The sequence below is a fragment of the Mastigoproctus giganteus genome, chromosome 2 (assembly GCF_048544385.1).
Source record: "Mastigoproctus giganteus isolate SK-2022 chromosome 2, ASM4854438v1, whole genome shotgun sequence".
In the NCBI taxonomy this organism is placed as follows: domain Eukaryota; kingdom Metazoa; phylum Arthropoda; class Arachnida; order Uropygi; family Thelyphonidae; genus Mastigoproctus; species Mastigoproctus giganteus.
The window spans coordinates 228,395,651-228,415,675 of record NC_143576.1 but is presented as its reverse complement, the minus strand read 5'-3'; the positions used below and the strand labels follow the sequence as shown (position 1 = coordinate 228,415,675).

Genomic DNA, 20,025 nt, shown 5'->3' with positions numbered 1-20,025 from the left:
CGAAACCTCTTAGTAGCTTGTTGCCATTTCTTGTGCAGAAAAGCATAGAGGCTGTAGCAGGTACTCCCAAAATTTTCAAACGCCTTCGCTCAGGAGATCTTATAGAGACTTCCAATCCCAGTCATTCTAGACAACTCCTGAAGCAAACGACCTTCGAAGGCCTTCCCATTTCAGTAACCCCGCACAGAACTTTAAACACCTCAAAGGGAGTCATTTTGGAACAGGACCGCCTTAATGTTTCTGAGGAAGAAATTGCTGAAGAACTTAAGGCACAACGTGTTGTCGGTGCTAAGAGAATTATGACCAAACAAGATGGTGTCCTTACACCCACAAGAAATGTTATCCTTACTTTCAGCAGTCCGAATCTCCCAGAATCAGTAAAAGCTGGCTACCTTTCCTGTAAGATCCGACCATATATACCAAATCCACTTAGATGCTTTAAATGCCAGAAGTATGGTCATTCTCAAACAGCATGTTAAGGTAAGACAATCTGTCCCCTGTGTGGCTCATCAGACCACTCCCAAACTGAATGTACAGCAGCAATGCCAAAGTGTCCCAATTGCTAGGGTACTCACCCCGCATATTCTAGAACTTTCGAATCATGGAAAATGGGAAAGAAAATAATGAAGTACAAGGTAGAGAAAAATGTATCATACCAAGAGGCACGTAAACAGATATTAAATGTGATGCCTGCCAAAACATATTCCAATGCAGTCAAAAACACTAAAGAATTTTCAACACAGACTTATATTACTATTCCTCCTAAATTAATATTAAAAAATATATATATATGTTATATGATATTTATTACAATAATATAATTATAAAAATTACATTTCATAATACAAATTATATATATATATATATATATACAGTATATAATTTTATTCTTTATATAGAGGTACTAAAGGTAAAGGTAAGGTAACTAAGTAAACATCAATTATAAATCACTACAAAATTAAAAAGATACTGTGCACCTTTTTATAATGAAATAAACATATAAATTAAAAAATAATAAGTTTAAGTAACTTAAACCCAAATTACATGGCACCCCTTGAATGTTGTTAAGGCACCCCGGTTGAAAACCAGAGTTAAGAGTCATGTTGGCAAATGATGCCAAAAAAGACCAGATTTTTCATCAACGTTGGGAATTTGATCTGTAGTTAATTCATATTTTCATATTTAGATAGCATTTTTTTTTACAAAAGTTACAATAACTCTCAGCAGCTGCATAATCTGCAGGTTTTTTCCAGAGACATCCACTTTAAGTTTAAAACATGCTAGCTAGCTATCTGAAAAAACACAAGGTTAGTTAATTCCATTTGTGTATAGAAATCCTTTGATTTTTTTAGTGAGCATTTTCTCTGAAATGGATTTCCTTAAAATATTTTAATTCTAAACCATTCATACTTTAACTTTTTCATTTTATGCCATGTGTACCATTTCTCAAACCCTCTTTTCATCTCTGCTTGCAAAACGAATAATAAAAGCTTATCCTTTTTGTTTTAATACTGTACATTGTTCAACCAATATTATATTTGTTTCTGTTATTTTCACATCCTTCTAAACACCTTATTTTCAGGTTTTTGATTGAGTCAACAAAATTGTTTTTCTTTTTTTTGTCCAGCATTTGTTGACCTTTTGTTACCATTTTCCTTGGATGGATTAACCTCTGGGAAATAAAATGTAAATAACTACAATATTCAATTCTTACAAGCCAACTGGAATGAACAAATCACAATGGAAAGCTTTTTATAAAGCTGGTGTCACCAAGCAGTAATTATTTAGTTTTATATTTTTGTAAATTCCCTAAATTTTATGTGACCTATAAAAAAAATCCGTCATTTGTTATACCAAATGTGCCTTTCTTTGTGTTCTGTAATATGCAATAAGTAAGTATTATATAATAAAAGGAAATAAAAATGTTATGATAATATTTACTGGATGTTTTCTAAATTTTATGTCAAAAAGGGATCTGGATTATAAGTTGCATTGTTTTTCAATATGGAATGCAAAGAAAACTACTGACCCATGCTCTAGAATGTAAATATGCTAGTTATTATTATTAGCTATATGGTGCAAGGAAGCCTGAGGCTTATGCTGCACCAGCCAAAAAATAAAATAAAATAAAATAATTTCTGAATTACCCTGCAAGGGAGAAAGAACAAGAGTCAGAAGTAGAAGGGAATCACCAAAAAAGAGAAGAATGATGATATCCAGCTGAGGATCCTGGGTGTGCCAAGCCCATACTCACCAGATGTGAGCCCCTGGGGTTAAATTTACTTGAGCTATGAGGTTATCTAGATGTCAAATAATTTGTTTGTTTAGATTTTACTGTGCTAATAACCTATGCCAAATATTTGTATGAAACTTAACATAGTGAACTAAAAATTTAGAATCTAGATATAATATATATTCATGTTTTTTTTTTTTTTTTTTTTTTTGTTTGTTTTTTTTATCTCCCTCCACATCCCAGGTGAACATGAATGTGAACCAATTAAAAGGCCAAATCGCACTATGTCATTAGATGAAGCCAAAATTGCTTTGATTACAGACATGGGTGCCCGGGTGAGTCAGAGGTGTTTGTTTTTAAAATAGGCAGACTTATTTGGTTTGTTTATTTATAAGTTGACTAACTATGCTTTATTTGTATATAGACTGAAGCTTATTATACCTGTTTTTATTGAGATGGTAGAATAAGATAGTCTACCAGCACTAATCTCCAAACTTTGTTACATCACAAATCAGTTGCTGAAAATCACAGGGTCTGTAAGAAACAACTCACACATTTTAAGAGTAAGCATATATGTATATATATATTTTTTTTTTTTTAAATTGAAAAGCAGAGAGCAAATTCGCTTATATATTTAGTATTAGTAGTGGCAAATGATGCAAGAAAACAAACTTATACAATGTCAGCCAAAAAAACACACACATTCCACATCACCTATCCAACCCATCTAATAATTTATTTAGTTCCTCCTTAAATGTATTCAGACTATCTGCTTTTGTAGCTGGTGTTGTGGAAGTGGATAGTTTGATTAAATTTAAGTGGAAGTGTTTTCTGAGGAAAAGAAGGGTGACATCAGCATTTAGCTTATCAATCCTTTCAAAGTCTTAAACACCTTAGTCAGATCTCCTTGCAGGTCCCCACTTTCTAGATCCTGCAGTTTGCAGAATTGAAGCTTTCTTGGTAAGAGCACCCTTTTGTTCTTCCTTACTAATCTTGTTGCTGTTCTTTGCACTTGTTTCAACAAGCATCATAAAATGAAGCTTCTGGACCTGTATGCAGTATTCAAGATGTTGCCTAACCATTGCTTTATACCAGGGGTGAGCAACCTTTATAAACGGGCCAAATAAAATGTCTGTTAGGTACATGCTGGCCAAATTTTTTTTAGCTCTCCACAATTTTTAGAATTATTAAAATGGTGTATGATGAAAAAATTATCATAAACAGCTTTATGTTATTTATTGTATATATATCAGGGGTGGCCAACTTAATTTGTGATGCGATCGACTTTTTTTCTTCAAAATGTGCTGCTGTCTACCATCTTAAGAATTTCATTGCACATGGTTAAAAAGGTTAATCAACACATATTGAAAAATGTTGTTTATAAATTTTAAAATTAAATACAATTCAGAATTCTTTAAATTCATACGTATTTAAATTTTTAATTTATGTGAGGTTGTGTCTTCATGTCATCTGTCAATCTTTCAAAATTGGGGATATACTGTGATAAGGCCAACAGTAAAGAATCTTCTGTATGCAAGTCTGTAAGAGTAGAGCTATTCTTGGCCTTTGTTTGTTTCAAATACAAAAAGGCTGATTCACATAGATATGTGGAACCAAAACAGGAATTTAAAAGTTCACTGCATTTTTTACAGTATTTTTCTTGGCAAATATATTTCCAAAAGTCTTTTTCTGATGACCTGGCTTTTAGGAAGATATTGTTTTGCAATGTTTTAATTTCATTTTCAAATAATATTTTCTCAGTGTGAAAAATGTCAGCGTTTTTTTTTTTTTTTCCTTCCTGCAATTTGTTTCGTATCTAAGTCGACATTAAATGGATAAGAAATACAGTATATTGAACAATGTCTTCAATTGTTTTAAAATCACTGAATCTGGTTTCAAAATCATCCACAACTTTCTCAATATCAGAAACATATTTCTCACTATTAAATTCAAAAACAGGATATTTTTGCAAATGACCTTGCATATTTGCAAAATGATCGAATTTTTTTCTTTGAGATCCTTAGCCATTTCCAAAAATTGAAATTTATATGCAGAAATACTACTAATCATGTCACCCACATTTTTATTTTTTGACATATAGTTTTTTTGACATATTTATTTTATGTATCTGTTGCAAACGTGATCATTGCAATGCAATTAAATGCATTCATGGAATTGTAGTGTAAGATGAACAACACCCTTTTATGAGAATATTTTTCCTTAGAAACAAATAATGATGCTGGATTACATTTTGGATCAGATTATTGACACTCCCTTTCCACAACTGTTGAGAGCATGATCATATTCGCTGTATGTTGGAGTTGTACTATATGTATGCTAGAGTGATTGACCAGAATCCAAGAACTCCTCTTTGTCCCTTAATCAAGTGCACTGAACAGGGAATAGTGTACTTGATTTAGTGTAGATTTTATGTGTTTATTGATATGCATGTTATGTAGGACATAAATCTGGAATAACTGTTGAGGATAAAAAAAAAAAAACCTTGTGCCTCTAACTGAGATCAACTAACTAAAGCCGTAGTTGGGTACTTCATGTATTTTTCCATCCTATGACAGGATTCAAACAAGATGCCATCATCTAAATTTATTATATCCAATGGATTTACAGATCATTAATAGTACAGATCAGTCCTTCAGGGCTACGAAACTTCCATTTACACTTTCCTCCATGCTGTCCTATTTACTCTTGGATCTTTTAGTCCTAGCCAGAGTGAGCTCTCTTTCTTCTAATGCTTGCTTGGGTTTGAAAACAAATACTCACTTTCTACTTAGGCTAAAAATTACACATTTTATTTGGTAATTTTTCGATAAGACTAAGTTTGTTATGCACATAGAATTATTGTTTATTTTTGCTTTTCAGGATCTGTCCAGGTTTGATGAAGATTTTAATCATTCCATAATCTTGTTGCAAGCCAATCCTGAATGGGGAATTAGGTAACATTATCTCCATAGACATTTATTGTTTGTTATCATTGCTATTATTATTTTACATTTGCCAATTTACAATGTGATTAGTAGTTCTTTAACGTGCATATTATTTTTTTTTACATCCACCTTGGGAACATGATCATATCTGTGATATATCCAAATCTATGTTATAAAGAAGTGTGATATATCAAAGTTACACTATATAGGGTTGCAGTTTTAAATATACGGTAACATTATATCACATTCATTCTCATTGATAAATATAGTATTGATTCATTCTCATTATAATACTTTTGCAGTTTCAAGGGGACTCCCCAAAGAGCACTATGAGCAGGAACCCCATTCTGGGGACTATTTTTCATTTTTCAGCAATATTTTTTTGTAGTGTTTATGTAGGAGTGCTTTATACATAAGTTGAAACCCTGCCCACTTAATATATTATGCTTTGCTTTTTTGGAACTTTCAACCTTTCCTTTGCATGCTGTTAAAAAGAATGAAAAATTTTAAATTTTAGAAAGATTTTATTAAATTAAACTAAGTACATCTTAAGTATTATAAACATGATAAATATATTATTATCATAATAGTAATGCTCTAATTAATGACATTTATTGATGCTATATTGGACACACTCTTAAAAGACATTGATTGCTGTACCAGTGAAGGAAGCAGACAAAAAATGTTAAAAAAAAAATAATAATAAATAACTTAATGCCTGTAAATGTAATGATAAATGGCTAGACATTGAGTTGTAAAGAATGGCCTTCTAACTTCAGAGCTTTGAGTCAGTGGTGCAACTACTATACTATCATGTCCACTACCACTATGGGCAGGGTATTCAAGGGTGCCCCAATGACTGGTTTAGTACAGTTGTTAAAGATTATGTGGTGGCCTCAGAATTTATAACATTGCCACTCGTTTGAATTAAATGAGATAAACAATTATCACCTGCACCGGAAGTGATTTCTATGAAATAAACAAACTGCATGAATTCCTAAAATTTAGTCTCTATTGTTAATTTACCATCACCAAAATTCAAGAGGATGGAGGGTTATATCTAGGTTTATTCTTTCTTGGAACCTTAAAAAAAATGCGGAATAAGCAGGAAAGCATTTTACACAGGGGTTCTATTCTTCTTCAAGAGGAGTGTTTCCATTTACAATGGGTTTCCTCAGCCTACAAGTTATTTCTTGTTAGGAATTTTTTCCCGCCATAAAGTGCGGTTCAAGGTGTCTTGGTCAGTTAAGCCTCGGGCTGTCATGCACTCCCGTACTCCATCCATCCATATCCTCCTAGGTCTTCCTCTTCTCCTTCTTCCAAGATAGCCTTTGAATATCTGTTTTCTTGCATCCGTTTTACATGTCCATACCATGTTAGATGCTTTTCTTTGATGGTGTCAGTAATAGTCTTTTTCACTTCCATTTTTTCCCTTATGTCTTCATTCTGTTTTCTGTCTCTTCTAGAAGTTCCTGCTGAGCGTTTCCAAAAATCCATTTCTGTGGAGAGCAATTTGTTTTCCGCTCGAATATTCAATGTCCAGGTTTCCGCTCCATACAATCATTTGTACAATCATTTGAAATATAAGTTTCTTTGTTTTATTTAGGATATTTTTGCTCCACAGAACAGAGTTTAACATGCCCATAGCCTTTCTGCCGTCTGTAATTCTCTTATTGATCTCTGCTTGGGATGATCCATAACTTTGTAAGATTGATCCCAAATATTTGAATTTATCGACTTGTTTGATTTTAAAACCTGCAATATTTAGAATGTGTCCTGGTCCTGAAGACAACATTTCAGTCTTGCTAAAATTGATTTTTAGACCCCATTGTTTAAATTCCTCAAACAATTGACGACATGCATACTTTTCATCTTCTAAGTCTTGTGCTATCACCACCTGATCATCTGTAAAAAGTAAATTGTGAATATAGGTGTTCTTATTAATCGGCAATCCCATTTTATTACATTTTTTTGACCAGGTTCTTAGGCAGATGTCGATATAAATTTTGAAAAGCGTTGGTGACATGCAACAACCTTGTAATAAGCCTTTTGAAGTTTGAAATTCAGGTGACAAAGCTGATCCCACTTTAATTCTGCATCTATTTTCCTGTAAATTGTCTTAATAATGTTAATCAGTTGTCCATCAATATTTGCCTCTTTCAGTGCTTCCCATAAGAGTTTTCTTGGAACACTGTCATATGCCTTTTCAAGGTTAATGAAAATCATAAAGATTTTTTTCCCTTTTGATTGGCATTTTTCAAAGATCTGTCATACTGTTGAGATATGATCTATACAAGACCTCCCAGCTGAAAAAACCACTTTGTTCTTCTGATACCTCAGGCTTCTAAATGGTTCCCGATCCATTTTCCAAGGATCTTTAACAGTGGGTTCAGGACACATATTCCTCTGTAATTTGAACAGCTTTTCCGATTGCCCTTCTTGTAAATTGATGTAATATATCCTGTTATCATTTCTTTCAGTATTTCTTCTCCTCTCAGTATACTATTTAACAGTTTTTGTATCAGAACAGCCACTCCTCTTCCTCCATATTTCAGAAGTTCCATGTAAACTCCTTCAGGCCCAGGTGATTTGCTATTCCTTCCTTCCTTTAGCAGGAGTTCCACTTCCTAACAGAAACTTTTAAGCCCGAGTCTTCTACACCAAAATCCTCCATCGTCTTGAACTCTTCCCAGTCTTCTTTTAAAAGTCCTTCATAGTACTCCGCCCAGTCTTTCAAAAGTATTAATTGCAAACCAGCATTGTGTTTATTCTGTTTTCTCAAGTCTTTAAGGACCTTCCACGATTCCGCTGATTGCTTGAAGCCCAATTTGCTATTAATAGTTGCGCATTTCCTTTCCCATTCTTGATTTTTCGCTTCTACTACCAACCGATTGGCTATTTTCTTTTTTTCCACATAAATGTTCCTATATGCATCATTCCTATCACCCAGCCATTTCTGATATGCAAGTTTCTTTTCCTCTACAGCAGCTGTTACTTTCTCTGTAATTCAGGTCTTTTTTTTGGTCCTTGGCTCTTCTTTTTGCCTAGGATTTCATGAGCTATTTTTTTAACAGTATTTTTTAAATATTCATAGATTTCTTCAGTATTACCTTTTATCTCTATATTAATTGCAGCATCCAGTCTTTGGGTGAAATTGTTTCTAATGCTGTCGTCCTGGAGTAGGTCAATGTTAAATTGATCCACTTGTAGCATTTCTCCTTTCCTGCATTGTTGGTTGTCCACACATATTTTCTTAATCCAGTTCCACCTCAGTGTTGTTTTAACAAGAAAATGGTCAGATCCACATTCAGCTCCTCTATAAACTCTGACATTTTTCAATACATATGTCCCTGAATGTTTTGAAATAATGTAATCTATAACTGATCTAATTTGTCTTGTCTCCTGTGACCAAGTATATTTATGCATATCCTTGTGTTGGAAAAATGTGTGAACGGAGATAGACTATGCAATCTTTGTGAACAGTCGAACTGTTCACAAAGATTGCATAGTCTATCTCCGTTGTCATTCCTCTCTTTCTCTCCAAATCTTCCAATAACTTTGCTATTTTGTTCAGCTCCTACTCTTGCATTGAAATCTCCCATTAGAAATATCTCTTTGTTCTTAGGAATTTTTTCTATTAGTTCTCTCAGATCCTCCCAAAATTCATCCTTCAAGGTATCGGCGGTGTCATTAGTCAGGGCATATATTCCCAAAATACATATTTCTCTCCCGTATATTTTCAGTTCCAATGAGATCATTCTTTCATTAATAAATTGCCAGTTTTTGATGTTGTGTCTCAATTTATTTTTAACAGCAATAGAAACTCCTGCTCTTTAACTCTTATCAACTCCACTCCAAAAATGGTAGTATTCTCCCATTATTTCCTCTCCACATCCCTTTTTCTTTGTTTCTGATAACACGACGCTGTCTAACTTGAATTTTTGCAGTTCATCCGAAAGAAAGTTTCTTTTATTTGAAAGGCCTTGAATATTCCAGCATCCCAAAATCAATACTCCTTTTCCGTTTGCCGAGTCGTTCCCGAAAGTGCAGTCCATTTTCATTTTCACTTATAGGTCGTTTAGCATTTGTGTATTTTTTACACTGAGCGAGGAGCTAGCCCCTTGCAGCAACCCCCAACCTGGAGGGCCAGGGTATCTCTCTTAGTCTGGCCCCTACCCTTTGACCTGTCCAGCTTGGGAGGCCCTACCAGTAGCTAAGCTACCGCCGACTTAGCTGTCCGGGTCATCGGGACACGCAAGCCCCCCGACCGCGAAAGGTGGAGAATACCATTGGGACGAGACAGGGGTTCTATACATGTTAAAAATACATGGAAAGTGTATGAATAGTGAGACAATGCTGTAAGCAGGAGTGTTATAGTAGGAGTTTACAGTATAATATATTCATGCTTATATCCATATTTATTTTTACTTATATCCATTAGAATGTTAAAATAAAAAACTTAATGGCTTGCGAAATGCACTGCATGTCTGCTCATTGTCTGTGACAGTAGTGGTTTTGCCACTTTTTTTACTCGCTTGGAGAGGTCTGGGTTCAACTCCTATTCTTGTAATTCTTGAATGCCTCTTCAGTTAGGTCTATAGATAGTCAATCTCAGGCAGAGAGAGAGAATAGAATTTTTCCAGCCTGCACAACATGCAAATTAGTCCATGTGTGCACACTCTGACATACATAACATAACAGTCAGGAGCAATATGGCCTTAAGATGCTAATGCTTCATAAAAGTAATACTAAGAAGCATGTCTATTCAAAATGAAATTTCAATACACTTGCTTGAGGATTAATTAACTGCAGAAAACTGAATTTTAGATCCGTTCATTGATGTATATCACGGTGAATATTTTGTAGTATTGCTGTTTTCGATTGGTTCAAATGACTTGATAATTATAGCATATTTATGTGTAAAATATGTAATTTTTATGAAATCAGTATTTTATGAAAAAAAATATTTAACTCCTCTCCTCCATCTGCATGTGAAAATCCCTGCAGTCTGCTGAGGTATAAATGTGATTTATTTTTGGTTAAAGTGCCTCACTTTGTTAATTCTGGTTAATTACACTGATACAGATTTCATGTTGTTGCTTTACTTGATTCACTCTTTACTCTTGTCTTGTTAACATTTTTTTAATTTGTCCAGCTCTCATTCTTTGTCATTTGTAGTTACAAATTTGTATAATTTCTCTTATAATAGGATGTACCACATGCAAAGGAAATGTAAAAAATATTAAAAGTTGCTCTTTCATTTTTTTCTTTGCAGTGACTTGCTTTTATGCTGAATTAGGATTATAAATCCTCTTAAAAATAAAATTTAATTATATAAATTACTGTTTAAACTTATAGAAATTTAGAAAATGCAAAATTATATTGTGATATAAATGCTTTTTATAAATAGGTTTCATAATACGGAAGGTGTAGAAGAAAGTTCTTTAAATTCTATTTGTGCCTTGGAAGCTAAAACTGCTGATAAGCCTTTTTGGTGTCGATTGAGACATGCTGTTAAATGGACAGTGACTGAAATTTTTCTAAGTATTTTCAGTAAGTATTCTTATAAACGAAGATGATATGTTTGATTTCCTTTTAGTTTTTTAATTTTATTTTCTAGATTGAAAATATGTTAGTCGGAATTTAATTGGAACTGGATCACTTCTTGAAGCCATACTATATTTCAAATGTCATAATAAAACAAGAGACTAAAGTTTAAATATCTATGCATTTTACAGCTGAACAGCATGAGAATTTTATAACATATGCTGATGAAATCTAATTCTTTATTACATTAGCACTAGTAGAGGCACATGATGCAAGAAAGCAAGTTATACAGCATCAGCAACAAAAAAAAAAAAAAAAACCCCTTCCCATTTCACTGATCCATTCATTCCAAACATTTGTCTAGTTCTGCCTTGAATTTATTTAAGCTATCAACTTCCACAACAACAGATGGAAGTTTGTTCCAGCAATCAACTACCTGCTGGCTAAAGGCAAACTTCCGCACTTCTATTCTACAACTGTCTTTCCTCAGTTTGAATCTAAGCCCCCTCAGGTTTGTAATCTGAGCAAGAGGAAGAATCCCATCGGCATTGAGCCTGCTCAATCCATTCAAGGCCTTAAACACCTCAATCAGATCACCTCGCAGGTGCCTAGTCTCCAGAAGCTGCAATTTGCAGAACTTAATCCTTTCTATGTAAGAGCACCCCTTTGTTTCCTTTACCGGTCTTGTTTCCCTTCTCTGTCAGTCATCTGACAGTCTTGAGCACACCCACAAAATACAGTAAACCCTCAATTTAACGGACTAATAGGGAAGAAGGGTGTCTGTTAATGCCGATTGTAACCTGGGGGTGCATTTTTTATTGCTCTTAATGTAAAAAAAAATGCTTTAATACAATATACAGTACTGTACAATATAAAATTATTAAATTATAATAAAGAATATGTAATATTCTGTTGTAAATATAAAATGTTGCAATTTGGCCTTTGATTTATGGATATCAGAAACAGTTTTTTTTTACGCCATAAATTTTACAAACACATGCTACTGAGATGCCTTATTCTAATTTCTTAATTAGCTCTAATTTCTGTGCCACATTTAAGTTCACACGCTTTATTTTAACTCCTCTATCACTCAGTACCATTTTAAATTGTAAGGATTGCAAAATTATTTAATAAAGTCACAATTCAGGAATCACAGAAATACTCTGTATACAACCTGATCACACGATAGCTTGAAGCAGACTGAGATCGAAACAAAGCGAGTCAGTAGACCTGCAGTTTAGTGTCCTGAGTCACGTTCAGCTCGCAAGTCTCCGCCTGCTGTTATCTGTAATCTGGGAAAACAGCTATTTGATCACGTTTTCAAAAAGAATAAAAAACGGTTGCCTGAATTTGATTATAAATATAAAAGTAATTATCAAAACAATAATGGAAATAGGTAATTATTATTAATTTTTAATTAATAATAACTGAAGTTTTGTATAACCTAAAAAAATATGTCGAGATTAATATGTACATTACTGTATTATTATTTTTCCAGTCCGTTAAATCTGCAATCCCTTATATCGGGGTCTGTTAAATGGAGGGTTTACTGTATAGACACGGAGTAGTTTACAAATACAAGAAATGGAAGCTTACCTGAATGCAATAGGGTCCAGAATAAATCCCACCAAGACAGCAAACATGATAATAACAAATATAAAAAAATTAAAATGATATAGAAATTCATGTTAATCCTTCAGTGGCAGTGCTGCATATATGAGTTGTAGTTCAAAAAAACAAGCCCACATTAATTGTTTGTTGAAGATAAAAATCTGATTTTCTGTACCTTCCTAAATATAGACAAATTGTTGCTTTGTTATATGGTTTATGAATTTTTTTAAAATAATTTTCCCAGAGTTATAATATGAGTGCAACCAGCACGCACAGCCCCACCTTATTGTAGTAATGCTAGCATGAAAAACTGACTGTCATTGTTGCTGTGAAGCTTGGAATTGTGTTTTTTCCCCTTATCAGTAGTTATTTACAGAACTAAACTATGGTCTATAGACATCAGTGGTTTCAGTGGTCATAAGCAACGTATTTTTGAAAGATTTCATTATTATTTTTTAATAATAAACACAAGCAATGATCATTCAGAATAGGGTTAGCAACATATGTAATATTTCAAATTTCATGTGCTTCACAGCATGCCAAATTTGAAATTGGAAATGAATAATTAGTATCTAACATATATTTTAAAATTTTTTAAAAACTAGTTTATATGTAAAGCAGAAATATATGCACATGCAAATGGAAGAGGCTAATATTTTCATTTTTATATGTTATGCCTATAACGCTATTTAAATTATTAGCAGAATTAATTTTTGAATTAATATTTTGGATTAATATTTGTTAAAAAATAAAAGGTGTAAAAATCACAATTTTTTAAAATATTTAATTTTTTTAAATTAAAAACCAAGAAATGTACACAGTAAGTACTGCAATTCATTAAGAAATGATGACATGTTGGTATACTCCAAGTAGAAATGAAAAGGACTCAATTTTTTCCAGAAATTAAAAAAAAAAGTTTACACCTGTTAGGTGTAGCACCACCTTCTTTGTTACAGCTGAGGCTGTCACCACTGTTTTGGTTAATTGCCAAGCTTTATAAAAGTAAGCACACACACAGATATAGGACTGATGGGATGGAAGACTCATTTCAGCCCCACTTTCTCAAAACAAGAGTCACTGACAACAGTTAAGTCCTTGTAGGTAGTACAGTGAATATAAATATAATCGCCATCTTCTCCACACCCGGTGAAAAACACATGAGTTTTAATCCTTTTAATGATGTGAGGAATTTTTATGGTTTTTTTTTCACAACTTGGTTGAGTTAGTCAATCTCTGGTGAGATGTGCATGGTTTTTCTCTTGTAAACTCAGGATTTTTGTCAGGCAAATTGGCCACAGAATACATGCAGTTTACAGATACAGTGTACTGATGCTTCATAGCCTTATTTGTTGTGGCACTTAACAAACACATACACACAGTCATTAGATGTGCTGACTGGCAATCCAGTACCTACAAGAGACATGCTGCACATTGCCCTATATGCCTCTATAAACTTGTCTATCCCCTCCACACATACAGAGACGAATATCTCAAGCTTAAGTAGCTGATAGTTCGTTGGCTTAACAGTTGTCATGGATTTGCCATTAGCATATCTAGTCTTTTATGCTTACCAACTTAGAAACATCTCCATGGTAGACAAACTTATGTCCAGAGCCACCTGTCTTTGATGGATAACTAAGTAACATCTAATTTATGTCAAGATCCTCAAAATAATTAGAAAATAGATCAGTAGTCTATCCTCCATTCCTTTCTGCAGAATTCTGGTGCATTAGATTGAATAAACTGAAAAGCTTGTCATCCAGTACAAGGTGCAATACCCTGTACTGGATGACTCAATAGGCACAAATATGGGATTCATATTGCTGGTGAATACCCTTATCTATGTCCACAGAGAGAATGCATTAGGAATTTGAGTAAGGTTGTTTTCAAAGGCTTTGAGCAAAGTGCATCCAATGAAATTTGCCTAAAATGGTCCTTTTGGGCATCTGACCTTTGGAATCAGTTTTTCTGTATAACAGTTCCAGATTTGTAAGATCCTCCATGTCCTCAGTCTTTCATCAAAATTGTGCAGCAGCACTAATACATTTGCTGGAGCTTGAATATGAGAAAGAGGTCTGGTCCAGCTGTTGATTTATTTAAAAGGCTATTAATCGCTTTTAAAAGGTCATCTTTAGTAAATATGAGATCATTCCAGCTGTTATATATTCTGTTTTTTTATTTAGATTTTTTATCCTTTATACCTTTAGCATGAATATGGGAAACAGGTCTGGTCCAACTGTCAATTTGTTTGGAAGGCTGTTAATCACTTTTCATCTTACCAATCAGTGTCCAGCTGTTGTTCCAATCACTGGATGTTCTCAAGCTATTTTATTTTGATTCTTTATCTTTCTGAACATATTAATAAAATTATTTTATTTATCATTGCCAGTTGTGCTTGTACTGTATTCTTCCTAAGATGGTGCTTGTTTAAGTCGTAAAGTCTTCATCCATTTTAATCTTGTTAGTCTTTTGATTGCTTTAGTTTCAAAGTGACCACTTAATTGTGGTGTATATTCAAACGGATAACGGAATAGGACGTTGCTGTTCAGGAGAAACGTTGCTGTTCAGGAGAACAAAGTTTTGAAAAAGGGGTGGCAAAAAAGATTAGCAATGCTAAGAGGACAGTTGATTGAGATATTAGAATCATTAGTTAACATAGAAATTCTGGAAGATCTTGATAGCTGTTTGAAATAATACCATAATGGTCTGGAAATGAAATTCTGAGTAAGTTTTTAGAATAATACTACAGTTACAAGTAACTATAGTATTATTCTCAAAACCACTACTAACTAATATTAACCAGTACCGCTAATACTACTTAGTACCACTACTAATATTAGTATAATATAATACTAATACTTACTAGTACCACTACTAATATTAGTATAATATAATACTAATACTTACTAGTACCACTACTAATATTAGTATAACATTAATAATATGATACTGTAATATACTACTAATACTTACTAGTACTAATACTAACACTAGGTGGTAGATGACTCTCATCAACCGGTGCAATACCACCACTTTGCTTATTGGAGGCTTGAAGTGGTGAAACCCATGTTCAGTCTCGAGAGCAGAGGTGGGCAACCTTTTTAAATGGTTGGCCAAATAAAATGTCTGTGCGGTACATGTGGGAAAACTTTTTTTTAGCTTTCCGCAATTTTTAGGATTATTAAAATGGTGTATAATGAAAAAATTGTCATAAACAGTTTTATGTTATTTATTATAATATTTATACATACTCATACATATAATTAGTTTTATTAATAAGAAAAGCAAAATACAAATTCAAGATAATTACAAAAATACAATTATAGTATACAATTATAAAAAAATTAAATCAAAAATTATAATTTCAAAGATTTTATAAAACCTTAATAATCTTAGATTTTCAATTATGCATTGCGATAGGTTTCAATAAATACCTTTATAAAAATAAAATGGTAAATCCTCTCCAAATTATTTACTCTTATCTGTTGATTATTCACTGATGTTTGCCATTGAAATACACTATACACTTGCACTGCAGTCACATTCTGCAGAGCTAAGAGTCTGGGAACCACTATGCCTGCTTACCATTTGGCAACACTGCTGATTACTCGAGTCGTCATATATGGTGCAAATTCAAATGATTCATTAGAAGTTCTGCAATCAAAATGTTAAAAACTATTTAATAACAGCAAATATGATAAAAACTACAATAAACAATTTCATAATATATATATTCTTTGGCTGGCTATTCATTATATATATTTTGAAAACAACCGTAGGCCAGAGGCCGCCATAGCCGAGTGGTCAGGCATGCTGGTGCATAAGTACACGTGCCTTGAGTGACTGGGGTTCAAGCTCCTGACTACTAAATACGGTGCTGTTTCTTGTATTCTGTCTACCTTGTGAACTGCTCTGATCATTTGGTCGTCCTGGAGTATAAACAGAAAATTTATTTTATTAAGCAACTTTTGCAAGCCAGAGGTTTCCTAACCCTGCTATAAGAAAAAGTTTCTGACATTCCCCTCTTCTCCTTCAACTTATGCACAGTACTACTAATACTAATATAAAATAGCACTAATAATACAATACTATAATATAATACTAACACTAGGTGGTAGATGACTAATCAACCGGTGCAATACCACCACTTTGCTTATTGGAGGCTTGAAGTGGTGAAACCCATGTTTAGTCACCAGAGCAAAGTAACCGGCATCCACTCCCTCCATGAAACATGCGTTTTAGCCCAAGCAAGTCACTTCCTCGTTTGTTAGGTCAACAAAGGCTTCTTCTTGGGCCAATAGGCACGCAGACCACATTCTGAAAGCCTTCTTTGGATAGTTCATGCACTTGTTTTAACACCAAATGCCATCTCAAAGTCTAGTTTTAAATCAGGTGCACTAGCATGGCGATTACGAAGACATAGCCGTTTCAACTATTGATCTTGGGAAATCCAGGTCTTCTCTTTACATTACCGGTTTCATGCTTTAATTTCAGCACACAGGATACTGTTGACTGCTGGCTGCTTATTTTATCAGCGATAGCACATGTAGAAAGCCCTTCCTGGGACAGAGCAACAGCTACACTTTTTTTTCTTGTTGTCAACTGAACATATGGAGCCATGCTTACCTCTCTCTCTTTGCAAAACAGGATACTAATGAGCATGTATATCCTTCCAAGGTCATATTTATAGAAACTGCTGATGCAATACCTTGCAATTATTTTCTGATGCAATAGAAGTGATATCTGACGATATCTGCCTTTGCTTTGCGACAAACAAAATGACTGTAATCAAACAATATCTTATACATTTCACTACAATGTTACTTTTTTTAAGGTGTGATGCAGTTTTTTTGTCTGCCACTGTAGAAACCACCCAGCAGCTGAGATAAGAAGCAAGTAAGCTTCAAAAAACATCTGTCCTGGCAGTCTCTAATTTTTTTAAAATATGTAGTGAATTCACCTATTCTGGTGTTGCCCTACAATTTAAAAAGATGTCAGCAAAATTTGACAGAACCGTTTTTAATGTTATATTTTATTTCTAAAAATATTAGCCCATAAATTTTGCATATCTTTGCCTAAATTAATTTAATAATTTATTTAATATTTATTTTATTTAATTTTATTTATTTAATTTATTTAATAAATAAATATTCATTTATTGCATATTACAGCAAGCCCTTCACAGCACATGGCTATGGGGAGATAATTTAGTACAGAGGCAATAAAATAGTAAATAATTAATATACATAGCAATATTCATATACAATAAAAGCTTTATATAACGACCACCCAGGGAATGAGAAAAACAGTTGTTATATCAGAAGGATGTTATATTGATTATTCATAAAATCAGAAACAAAACAAGTAAAAGCTTGAGCATTTAATGGAATTCTACTAATACAATTTAGTATAATCTTATTTATAATATGTACTACAGTATTAAACAAAAACATTATGATTGTAAATTTTACATTAATTGTAGAGTGCAGTAAAGTTACAATTAAATTATAAATTTTACTACTTAGGCTACATTACAGCTCTTGAGCATTACAGCTCTGGTTCATACTATCTACTTAGCTACATACCTATCAAGAGAATTGTTTCATACTTTAAAATAATCTGTCAAAACATGCTGTTTCAATGGTAAAGCATGTTTTAAAAGAGAATGATGAAGGCGTACGATAACATTTCACTTTTGCAGTTAGGCTGTGCTTGAAAAAAATCGACATATAAGTTCTAATCCTTGATGAGCACCTTTTGCTGACTTTACTTGTTCAACCACAGTAGGTTCATCTTCATCACTACAAATTTCAGAAGATTCCATTACTTCTGCAATGAGGTCCTCTTCATTCGTGCATATTCTGAAGCATTCAATGTATATGCAGGAAAAACTCAACCTTCATAATCTTTGAAGGTTGAGTTTTTCCTGTAAGTTTAGGTGATAATACACATACTCAAATATTTCTTCCCTATTATTGGACTGTTCTTCACACTTAATAGAGGAAGAAGCATGCAAAACTTCACGCATTGCATCATTCAAAGCGATAAATCCAGCATGTTTGAAGCAGTTGGCAATCACTTTTTCATAAACTTCATCCCATGCTGAAACACACAAATATATTGATTTCACATTTCGAATTGCTTTCAAGATGTAGCACAATTTTGTTTAATAGTATTCTTTGGTAGTTTTTCTTAAATCATTGGATTACACCTTGATCAAGCGACTGAAGAACTGACATCATATTTAGTGGTAGGTACTCGACAGTGATTGCACGGAAGCCATTTACTTGACAATGAGGTGGTGCAATTATCCACCAACAGCAAGATTTTTCTATTATTCTCACTTATGTGATCTAAGTCTCTGATTCATTCTTTGTAGATTTGTGATATCATCAATGCCTTTTGGTTTGCTCTATACATAGTCGGTAATGTCTTCAAAACTTTCTAAGTCTTCAAAGCATCTAGGCTTCTGGGGTTTCCCAATGATTAAAGAGTCCAGTTTTATCGGCATTGAAAAGGTCATTGTGGTTGTATTGTATGCCAGCAAAACATTTTTTAAATGATTTTCCTTCCAATCCTTTGCAGCATCACTGTCCACGGCTACACTTTTGGCACACACATTTTTGAAAGACAGGCAGTCACGAGCCTTAAATTTCTGGAACCATTCTTCTGAACTTTTAAATTCTTCAATATCCATTTGATGTGCAAACAATTCATTCAGCCTTAGCTTTTAAAAGATTGCCATCTATGGGAACTTTTTTTTTGCACTTATCATCATTAGCCATTCCAAAAGTACTTTTTAAGATGCGGATACTTCGCTTTTCATGCTCAAATCCTACCTGGTGCAGCAGATTTCTTTAAACTTTCAGTCTTTTTACGACCTTTCAGAATAGTAAACAGAGTACTCTTAGGAATGCAGAACTGTTTGACGATGTTAGTCTTAGAATGAATACCTTTATCTACAGCTTGCAAAAGTTAATTTTATCTGTGATTGGCAAAGCTATCTGCTTTCTTGGAGCCATATCAATAAACATACACTCTAACTAATGAAATGTAACTTCTAGCCAATATTAATTTCATTACCGCACTGTGAGAAAAGAGTGTGGGAACCTTAAGAAATGATTTCTCATGGTCAGGCTGCAAGCTCATCAATTACTTCAATATACAATGGTGTTCAAAGAACCTAGGACTTTCACATTTCTAATCTTTTACATTAATGACTAGCATCACAAATAGAAATATAAACAAGATATTTATTAATATTAATGAAGCTAAAGTAACTACGGAAGTGCCCACATAGGACGTTATAACGTGTTGCAATGTTAAAAAGAGGGTTGCTGTAAAGAACTTCAACTGTATACAAAAAACAATACAATATGAATTATATTCATGTACAGTCCATTCCGGTTATTTGGGACACATCAGGACTAGTGCATTTTGGGCCGATTAAGCGGCTGACCCAATTATCCGAAGTTTCACGTAAATAGTTAAAAATACAATGTACCCCCCCCCCCTTACAATTGGTTCACTGTACAATCAAATCACATTACGACGAACTCAACGTAGTAAAGTACTGTTCACTATACGATGTGCAGTAAGCGCCGGTCATTGTGATCACGTTTGTGAATTGAATTTTAATTCTATTAAACAGCAATTCTAATTAAAATAGAAGGAATATTATCCACAGGC

At 33.5% G+C, this 20,025-nt stretch overlaps 1 protein-coding gene across 1 annotated transcript in view; it reads left to right on the top strand.

Moving 5' to 3' along the window:
* Positions 1-20,025, top strand: part of LOC150090213 (uncharacterized) — a 184,786-nt gene that overhangs the window by 59,843 nt on the left and 104,918 nt on the right. The window contains exons 5-7 of the mRNA XM_090390206.1: positions 2,477-2,568; positions 5,114-5,187; positions 10,589-10,731. Coding sequence (XP_090246332.1) covers positions 2,477-2,568; positions 5,114-5,187; positions 10,589-10,731 — 309 coding nt within the window. The remainder of the gene's footprint in view (positions 1-2,476; positions 2,569-5,113; positions 5,188-10,588; positions 10,732-20,025) is intronic.